At 43.3% G+C, this 10000-nt stretch overlaps 1 protein-coding gene across 40 annotated transcripts in view; it reads left to right on the top strand.

The window, feature by feature from the left end:
• The window catches only part of ank3a (ankyrin 3a), a 128144-nt gene that overhangs the window by 74573 nt on the left and 43571 nt on the right, over positions 1-10000 (top strand). For all 40 annotated transcript variants that reach the window (XM_081721209.1, XM_081721219.1, XM_081721204.1 and 37 more), the window contains 6 exons: positions 110-307; positions 510-608; positions 833-931; positions 1204-1302; positions 1526-1621; positions 2027-2102. In XM_081721209.1, the coding sequence (XP_081577335.1) occupies positions 110-307; positions 510-608; positions 833-931; positions 1204-1302; positions 1526-1621; positions 2027-2102 (667 nt within the window). The remainder of the gene's footprint in view (positions 1-109; positions 308-509; positions 609-832; positions 932-1203; positions 1303-1525; positions 1622-2026; positions 2103-10000) is intronic.

Here is a 10000-nt window from a genome sequence, read left to right on the forward strand (position 1 = left end):
CTGTACAGGTACAGTTACTGGTAAACAACTCAATAATAAATGCATATTTGCTCTCTCTCTCTCCCTCCCTTTCTCTCTCTCTCGCTTCATTTCTTTGGTCTCTGTGTAGAATGGTTACACTCCTCTCCACATTGCTGCTAAGAAGAACCAGCTGCAGATAGGGGCCACGCTGCTAGAGTACGGCGCAGAGACCAACGCCGTGACCCGCCAGGGCATCAGTGCCCTGCATCTGGCGGCGCAGGAGGGTAGCGTGGACCTGGTGTCCCTGCTTCTCACCAAACATGCCACTGTCAACATGGGCAACAAGGTGCACACACACACACACACACACACACACACACACACACACACACACACACACACACACACACACACACACACACACACACGCTTGGTGCATTTTCAGAACAGGGGATCATTCAAATGCATTAGTTATATGTGCATGTGTGTATGTGTGTGTGTGTGCGTGGGTGTGTGTGTGTGTGTGTGTGTGTGTGTGTGTGTAACAGAATGGGCTGACACCACTACACTTGGCTGCTCAAGAGGACAGAGTGGGCGTGGCCAAAGTGCTTCTCAATCATGGGGCGGAGGTCGATGCCCACACAAAGGTCAGGTTCATGAGTTCATAAGTCGCAATGCTTGCTTCAGCTTGTATGTGTGTGCATGTGTGTGTGTGAAGGAGACAGAGCATGTACATTGGTTTATGTGTGTGAGAGAGATGCTGTAAGTCCTGCAGCATAACATATACTTTTTAATTTTTATTCACTCTTAATTTTAAACATTTAAACAGGTAACACATCTCTCTTTCTCCCTCTCTCACTTTTCTGAGCAGATGGGCTACACTCCGTTACACGTGGCCTGTCACTATGGCAACATGAAGATGGTCAGTTTCTTGTTAGAGAATCAGGCCAAGGTCAACAGCAAAACAAAGGTGAACTAGTGCGCACTTACTGAACTTTACATTTATCTGACACTTTTTACCCAAAGTGGCAATTCTGACTGAACGCATCTTGAGTAATTGAGGGTCTTGTCCAGGGGCCCAACAGTGGAAACCTGGCAGTGGTGGGCCAGTGGTGGCAACCTTCTGATTACTAGTCCAGAACCTTCACCACTGAGCTCCCACTGTATATTTTAACCTGCAAGATGAAATTTAGTCTTTAAGTATAAATCTCTCCCTTTTGTCCTCCCTCTCTCTGTCTCTAGAATGGGTACACAACTTTACACCAGGCAGCACAGCAGGGCCACACCCACATAATTAATATGCTACTTCAGCATGGCGCCTCAGCCAATGAGCTCACAGTTGTAAGTATACAAGCATGCTGGTCACAGCAACCTGATAACACACGCATACACACACACACACACGTACATAGATATTACAATAATATCAGATTATGAAATATGAAAGAAATTTGCCTGAGGAAATTTCTGAGCACCAGTGCATGTGGTGTGTGGTGTTTGTGGGCTTGTGTGTATTTGTGTTCATCTGCCTGTCTGTCTGTTTGTTTGTTTGTTTATGTTTCAGAATGGGAACACAGCTCTGTCTATAGCTCGCAGACTCGGTTATATTTCAGTGGTTGACATGCTGAGAGGAGTCACTGATGACAATCTCACTGCTATGGTAACACACACGAAGGATATCACACACACAATCATGTACACTGTAGACACGATAGAGATAAACACACACACACACACACACACACACACACAGAGGAATTAAAGTCTGACCGAACTGGACCATACTAATATAATCAGACAAACTTTCATGTTTTTCACAAATGAGCAGCACTGATTCAGCCCAGCATCCTGTAAGTACAGACAATTAGGTCACTTGCTTTTCAAACACAACAAAAGCTTTTAGACTGCATCACCAACACCAGCCCTAGCAAAACCCTGGAATAAATTCTGAGGGTCCTGGGTTAGGAATTAGAGCACACTTTGACCTCAGAGTGAGATTACATTCTACCTTCTCATTAGTCACTGATGCTAATATTCTTTGATCATATCTGTCTTTTCTCTGCAGCCCCCGGTGACAGAAAAACACAAGATTAATGTCCCGGAGACCATGAACGAGTTCCTTGACATGTCGGACGATGAGGGTAAGATGCCGCGGCTGCTTTCCTTTTTCTGAGGCCTTTTGCTTGGGACTGAGACTTGGTCATGGAATGATTTCATGGTTGGGATTCATCTTGGATTTTTGACTTGACATGTCAGTGGTGTATCATAACATTACTTGCATATGGTGCCGTGGAAGGCAAAAAAGATGCTGGTGTTATGGAGCAGAGTGAAACACAGATATGACAGAATATACAGACAGACAAGTGCAGGGAAGTGTAAAAATGGATCATTGTGTGTGTATAGTTTGTAGAGGTTACTAGAAAATGTTTGATGTCAAAACAGTACAAAAATGAAAAATACTAGGTGTGTTGGATTAGGGCTAGGTGTGATAGATTAGGGCTAGGTGTGTTGGATTAGGGCTAGGTGTGATAGATTAGGGCTAGGTGTGTTGGATTAGGGCTAGGTGTGTTGGATTAGGGCTAGGTGTGTTGGATTAGGGCTAGGTGTGATAGATTAGGGCTAGGTGTGTTGGATTAGGGCTAGGTGTGATAGATTAGGGCTAGGTGTGATAGATTAGGGCTAGGTGTGTTGGATTAGGGCTAGGTGTAATAGATTAAGGCTAGGTGTGATAGATTAGGGCTAGGTGTGTTGGATTAGGGCTAGGTGTGATAGATTAGGGCTAGGTGTGTTGGATTAGGGCTAGGTGTGTTGGATTAGGGCTAGGTGTGATAGATTAGGGCTAGGTGTGATAGATTAGGGCTAGGTGTGTTGGATTAGGGCTAGGTGTAATAGATTAAGGCTAGGTGTGATAGATTAGGGCTAGGTGTGTTGGATTAGGGCTAGGTGTGATAGATTAGGGCTAGGTGTGCTGGATTAGGGCTAGGTGTGTTGTATTAGGGCTAGGTGTGTTGTATTAGGGCTAGGTGTGATAGATTAGGGCTAGGTGTGCTGGATTAGGGCTAGGTGTGATAGATTAGGGCTAGGTGTGATAGATTAGGGCTAGGTGTGCTGGATTAGGGCTAGGTGTGTTGGATTAGGGCTAGGTGTGATAGATTAGGGCTAGGTGTGATAGATTAGGGCTAGGTGTGTTGGATTAGGGCTAGGTGTGATAGATTAAGGCTAGGTGTGATAGATTAGGGCTAGGTGTGTTGGATTAGGGCTAGGTGTGTTGGATTAGGGCTAGGTGTGATAGATTAGGGCTAGGTGTGCTGGATTAGGGCTAGGTTTGTTGGATTAGGGCTAGGTGTGTTGGATTAGGGCTAGGTGTGCTAGATTAAGGCTAGGTGTGATAGATTAGGGCTAGGTGTGTTGGATTAGGGCTAGGTGTGCTAGATTAAGGCTAGGTGTGATAGATTAGGGCTAGGTGTGTTGGATTAGGGCTAGGTGTGATAGATTAGGGCTAGGTGTGATAGATTAGGGCTAGGTGTGCTGGATTAGGGCTAGGTGTGTTGGATTAGGGCTAGGTGTGATAGATTAGGGCTAGGTGTGTTGGATTAGGGCTAGGTGTGTTGGATTAGGGCTAGGTGTGATAGATTAGGGCTAGGTGTGTTGGATTAAGGCTAGGTGTGTTGGATTAGGGCTAGGTGTGTTGGATTAGGGCTAGGTGTGATAGATTAGGGCTAGGTGTGTTGGATTAGGGCTAGGTGTGATAGATTAAGGCTAGGTGTGATAGATTAGGGCTAGGTGTGTTGGATTAGGTCTAGGTGTGTTGGATTAGGGCTAGGTGTGTTGGATTAGGGCTAGGTGTGTTGGATTAAGGCTAGGTGTGTTGTATTAGGGCTAGGTGTGCTGGATTAAGGCTAGGTGTGTTATATTAGGCTAGGTGTGTTATATTAGGGCTTTCAACCCTTCTTTACCAACCTGTAGGGTTTTGTTCCAACCATTCTCTACCAGCCTGTAGAGTTTAGTTTCATCCCTGCTCCTGGACTGCTACCTTTCAAATGGATTTAGCTGCAGTACCAGCCTGGCACACCTCAGTGATGTTAAGAAGCTACTGAGACATGGGCTGTGGCCCAGATGTATACTACACTAATACTATAAAGTGTATACTATAAGATGGTTAGACAAGTTAGTACACAAAATATTAACCTACTACTACATTTCATACTAACAGGAAGTGATGAAGCATTGCTATGCCAAAAACTTAATTGTAAAGTAACATGCATCATTTCATGCAGATATATATATATATATATATATATATATATATATATATATATATATATATATATATATATATATATATATATATATATGATAGATAGATAGATAGATATAGTGATATAGTTAGAATATTAGGATAAGTAAGACACTACCACAACCATTCTGTCCACTAGGAGGCACTGGTGAGCCATAACGACCTGTCATTATAATATATAGATGAGAGAAGACATCAGGGAAGCGTTTGGAATAGTGGATGGGGGTCATCTTGACGCGTAATGTGTGCACAGACCCTTTTCCCTCTGAACTGCCTTTATGTTTGATGTCCTTTGAGTTTTGGGGATTTCTGAACACGGATGCGATTGTCGTCCTTGTGGGACGTTATTTCAGTTGCCGAGAGTTCCAGAGGTAAATTGGTATTTATTTTCCTAGTGTCCTAGAGGGAGAGAGAGAGAGAGAGAGAGAGAGAGAGTGAGAAAGAGAGAGAGAGAGAGAGAGAGAGAGAGAGAGTGAGAGAGAAAGAGTGAGAGAGAGTGAGAGAGAAAGAGAGAGAGAGAGAGAGTGAGAGAGAAAGAGAGTGAGAGAGAGTGAGAGAGTGAGAAAGAGAGAGAGAGAGTGAGAGAGAAAGAGAGTGAGAGAGAGAGAGTGAGTTGCTTGGAGAGGGTTCTGTAATATTCATGAGATTATTGTCACGGTATACATCTCCACGGACACCCTCCATTGGCCCACAGATGCCACCTGTCGTCTGAGAAAGAGACTGAGAGGAAGATGAGCAGACAGCGAGGGCTACGAGAGGGTGGGGTGGAGGGAGGGGTGGAAGACGCGGGGACTAGTGCACAGGTGATTCGGGGTGGAGGGAGGGGTGGAAGCCGCGGGGACTAGTGCACAGGTGATTCGGGGCGGAGGGAGGGGTGGAAGCCGCGGGGACTAGTGCACAGGTGATTCGGGGCGGAGGGAGGGGTGGAAGCCGCGGGGACTAGTGCACAGGTGATTCAGGGCAGAGGGAGGGGTGGAAGACGCGGGGACTAGTGCACAGGTGATTCGGGGCGGAGGGAGGGGTGGAAGACGCGGGGACTAGTGCACAGGTGATTCGGGGCGGAGGGAGGGGTGGAAGCCGCGGGGACTAGTGCACAGGTGATTCGGGGCGGAGGGAGGGGTGGAAGACGCGGGGACTAGTGCACAGGTGATTCAGGGTGGAGGGAGGGGTGGAAGCCGCGGGGACTAGTGCACAGGTGATTCGGGGCGGAGGGAGGGGTGGAAGACGCGGGGACTAGTGCACAGGTGATTCAGGGTGGAGGGAGGGGTGGAAGCCGCGGGGACTAGTGCACAGGTGATTCAGGGCGGAGGGAGGGGTGGAAGCCGCGGGGACTAGTGCACAGGTGATTCGGGGCAGAGGGAGGGGTGGAAGACGCGGGGACTAGTGCACAGGTGATTCGGGGCGGAGGGAGGGGTGGAAGCCGCGGGGACTAGTGCACAGGTGATTCGGGGCGGAGGGAGGGGTGGAAGACGCGGGGACTAGTGCACAGGTGATTCAGGGTGGAGGGAGGGGTGGAAGCCGCGGGGACTAGTGCACAGGTGATTCGGGGCGGAGGGAGGGGTGGAAGACGCGGGGACTAGTGCACAGGTGATTCAGGGTGGAGGGAGGGGTGGAAGCCGCGGGGACTAGTGCACAGGTGATTCAGGGCGGAGGGAGGGGTGGAAGCCGCGGGGACTAGTGCACAGGTGATTCGGGGCAGAGGGAGGGGTGGAAGACGCGGGGACTAGTGCACAGGTGATTCGGGGCGGAGGGAGGGGTGGAAGACGCGGGGACTAGTGCACAGGTGATTCGGGGCGGAGGGAGGGGTGGAAGCCGCGGGGACTAGTGCACAGGTGATTCGGGGCGGAGGGAGGGGTGGAAGCCGCGGGGAGTAGTGCACAGGTGATTCGGGGTGGAGGGAGGGGTGGAAGCCGCGGGGACTAGTGCACAGGTGATTCGGGGTGGAGGGCGCCACGCAGAAGTGGCATCACACCTCGGAATGAGGTGGGGGAACTTTGTGTAATTGATATCCAGTGTCGTGTCCCAGTGGCAGTAGTGCACAACTATTAAAGCTATTTTGACAAATTTAAGAGTAAATACTAACGCTGTAAAATTCTATAAAAGTGATACTAGCTGTGTAAAGAATAGGATGTCCAAATAACAAGTGCAATTGTCTACAGCTTTTCTAACAAACTAAACTTTACTTTCAGTATCACGTGCAGTGTAGGTTCTAACTATAAAGCTATAACACGTTTCAACAAACTTTTCACCAACAATACCGTTCTTTGTTTCGCTCGTGTTATTGTGCTGGAGTTTTATTTGTGCATGTAAACAGTTTGCAAAGTTACAAACTACATGCGGGATTCCCACGGTCGGGGGGGGGGGGGGGGGTTCGAGCTATGGGGGGGGCCCCCAGGGAGAGGATCATAAATGAAAAACCAATAAAAAATTAAAACAGCCCTCCAACCTGCCTCTTGCTGTGAGGCCCCAGAATGTTGCGCTGGTAGATCCAAAAACCAAAATTATGAACACTGAAAATGACCATAATAGGTCAGAAGAGCGGTGCTTACAATTTTACGGCAAAATATATACTTTCCTGCGAACCAAGGGACATTTGCATATGAAGGCCTTTACAGACAGCGAAGTTCCTCCAGAGATTAATTTTCCCATATCCCTTCAACAGGTATGTATTTTTTATTAATACATAAAAGTATGAAGTTAAGTATGAAGTTTTATATAGATACAGATATATTTTAAACTGGTTCATCAATGGTTGTGTCTCTGTACCAAACAACTTTTGATTTTAGTAAACTGATATAACGTGTTTGTAGACTCAGTCTATGACTGGTTTATAACAACAGGGTTTCTTTCAATTTTGCCCACAGTTTGGTTTAGTACTCGAAATAATAATGAAGATTTTTTTTTTTACTCTAGATAAAAGAAGACCCTGCACTTGCTGCAAGTAACAATACACGGACAATCAGAGTCAGAAATCTTGGTAAGTTAGTATTTTAAAAGGTTATATTTTTATTTGTTAAATGCTCTCTAATAAAGGTGGTTCCAATTACATCAATAAGTAAAGCCCACTTTGACTAATTAATTTACTTTAATAGTTTAATGCTTCATTTAGTTTAACAGTTTAATATTTAGTATATGTGATTGTTTCATGCTAATTGTATGTTAAGACTTATGAATCACATATACTCGTTTAAAAGGTGCACAGCAGTGTTACCTTTCATTTTCAATCTGTTCGATATTTTCACGAATAGTGTGTTGATGGCTTCAGTGTTCTGTGCTGCTCACGTTTAGAACAGACTGCACGGTAGACAGTCACGGCTTGCTTAGACCACGTCTTGTCTGCTTATCTCCCCATGACTATTCTTTGGCTATAGGATAATGTTACTTGGTTTATGTGTTAAACCAGCTTTCAAACAACAAACATATCTCACACGTGTCATTTTTTGACATTTTCATTTGTAGGTGTTGTTATCTGTGACCACAGAGACCAGGAGAAAGGAGGGTCAGAGGTCATGGATAATGAATGAAAGCTTTGCTGTAGTGAGGCATTTCAAATCCCACATAGCGAATGGCCATGGGGCCTCAACACTGGAGCTGGAGGAAGAGGAGAAAAACGAATATCCAATTTTACAAGGCAAACCATCCAGAACATGGGTGGCATTGTTAGGAACAGAGGATGCAATTCCTAAAACTACAAGTTGTTTAATAAAAAGAGCTCTGCTATTAACCATAGAAATATACTATTATCCATAGATACTATACTATTATCCACAGATATATACTATTATTTATAGATATAAACTATTATACATAGATACTATACTGTTATCCATAGGTACTATACTATTATCCCTAAGTACTATACTATTATACATAGGTACTATACTGTTATTCATAGATGCTATACTATTATCCATAAGTACTATACTATTATACATAGATACTATACTGTTATCCATAGGTACTATACTATTATCCATAAGTACTATACTGTTATCCATAAGTACTATACTATTATCCATAAGTACTGTACTATTATAGATACTATACTGTTATCCATAGGTACTATACTATTATCCATAAGTACTATACTGTTATCCATAGGTACTATACTATTATACATAGATACTATACTGTTATCCATAAGTACTATACTATTATCCATAAGTACTGTACTATTATAGATACTATACTGTTATCCATAGGTACTATACTATTATCCATAAGTACTATACTATTATGCATAGATACTATACTGTTATCCATAGGTACTATACTATTATCCATAAGTACTATACTATTATACATAGATACTATACTGTTATCCATAAGTACTATACTATTATCCATAGGTACTATACTATTATCCATAAGTACTATACTGTTTTACTGTAAGAAATGTAATGCAGGATTAGCATTTCTAATCTCATGGCCTGTTTCTTTTAGTTCTTGCAGATTTCAAACTTTTAGCACTCCATGAATTAAAATGTCTCCAGTGGTTAAGGTACCCAACTAGTAATCAGAAGGTTGTTAGTTCAAGTCTCACCACTGTTGGGGACCCTGAACAAAACCCTTAATTCTCAATTAGTCATGTTGTATTCAGTCATAATTGTAAGTCACCTTTGGGTAAACATGTCAATATTACCAAGACATTTAAATTTAAGGAGTGCCTTGCTCAGGAGAGTTCTTTCTCATTTTTTCTTCATTGGTTATTTAACCTTGAGAGCACCTGCATCTACCTACATCCAAAACAAAGATTTTAGAATGTACAACGCGACTACAACCACACTTCCAAAACGTTTAACTTTTGTCAAGTCCAACCAGATGTTTATGTTTACACCATTCTTCAGTTGTGTTGTAAGATTATCGACTAAATGTTGTAAGATTATCGACTAAAGACGACTAAATCACTGGTTCAACTCCACCATATCTGCTAATATTTTTTTAAATGAAAAAGTGTGTCTTAATTTCTTTATCATGTTCTCTTTAAACACCATTTTCAGAAATTATCGTAATAACCTGGATGTCTTGCACTATAAGTGTTTTGTTGGTTTTTTTTACCTGTTATTATCTGAGTAGTCTTTTTTAGCATTACTGTTTTCAATTCAGTTATCTCTACGGGTCAACTGAAATAATAATAATTATTTTTTTAAAATACGTGTATGTTTTTATACAACTTCATATATTTTGTCCCTTTGGTTCTCTAAGATGGATTCGGCTATGACGGGTGGTGGTGAGTTACGGGATTGCCCAGTTTAATGTTCTGAATAAAGTATAGGAGTTTATTCACAAACAGAAGCAGGCAATGCTGACTTGAGTATCCTGATTATCTCAAACTAGAAATACACAAGGCATGGTTGTAAATATGACTTACATACGAGCCATTATAAAACTTAACCAGAACAAGACAAAGTCTTCTTTAAAATATTTGTCACATTTTATTGAAATGAGGAAGAGATGACATAAAAGTGTAAAACGTTTGCTTTGAGTTCATAGTTGGTCATTTTATGCCCATATTGTCCTCCTATCTAGTATCTAGTCATGGTTGTGTGCTGTATTTATGGTCTACTGATATACCATGTGAGACCTCCTCTCAGGTATCTTTAAGGTTGGAAAATGTCAGGAGTATAAGATTTGGGGGAGGTACCTGCACATCACAGAGTGAAAACTAGTGTCTCTATAATGCATGTACTGAGTCAAGTATTCCTAAAAACCATAATTACCTTTGTGTGTGTGTGTGTGTGT

Source organism: Electrophorus electricus, chromosome 10, assembly GCF_041902795.1.
Source record: "Electrophorus electricus isolate QZ-2024a chromosome 10, ASM4190279v1, whole genome shotgun sequence".
In the NCBI taxonomy this organism is placed as follows: Eukaryota; Metazoa; Chordata; class Actinopteri; order Gymnotiformes; family Gymnotidae; genus Electrophorus; species Electrophorus electricus.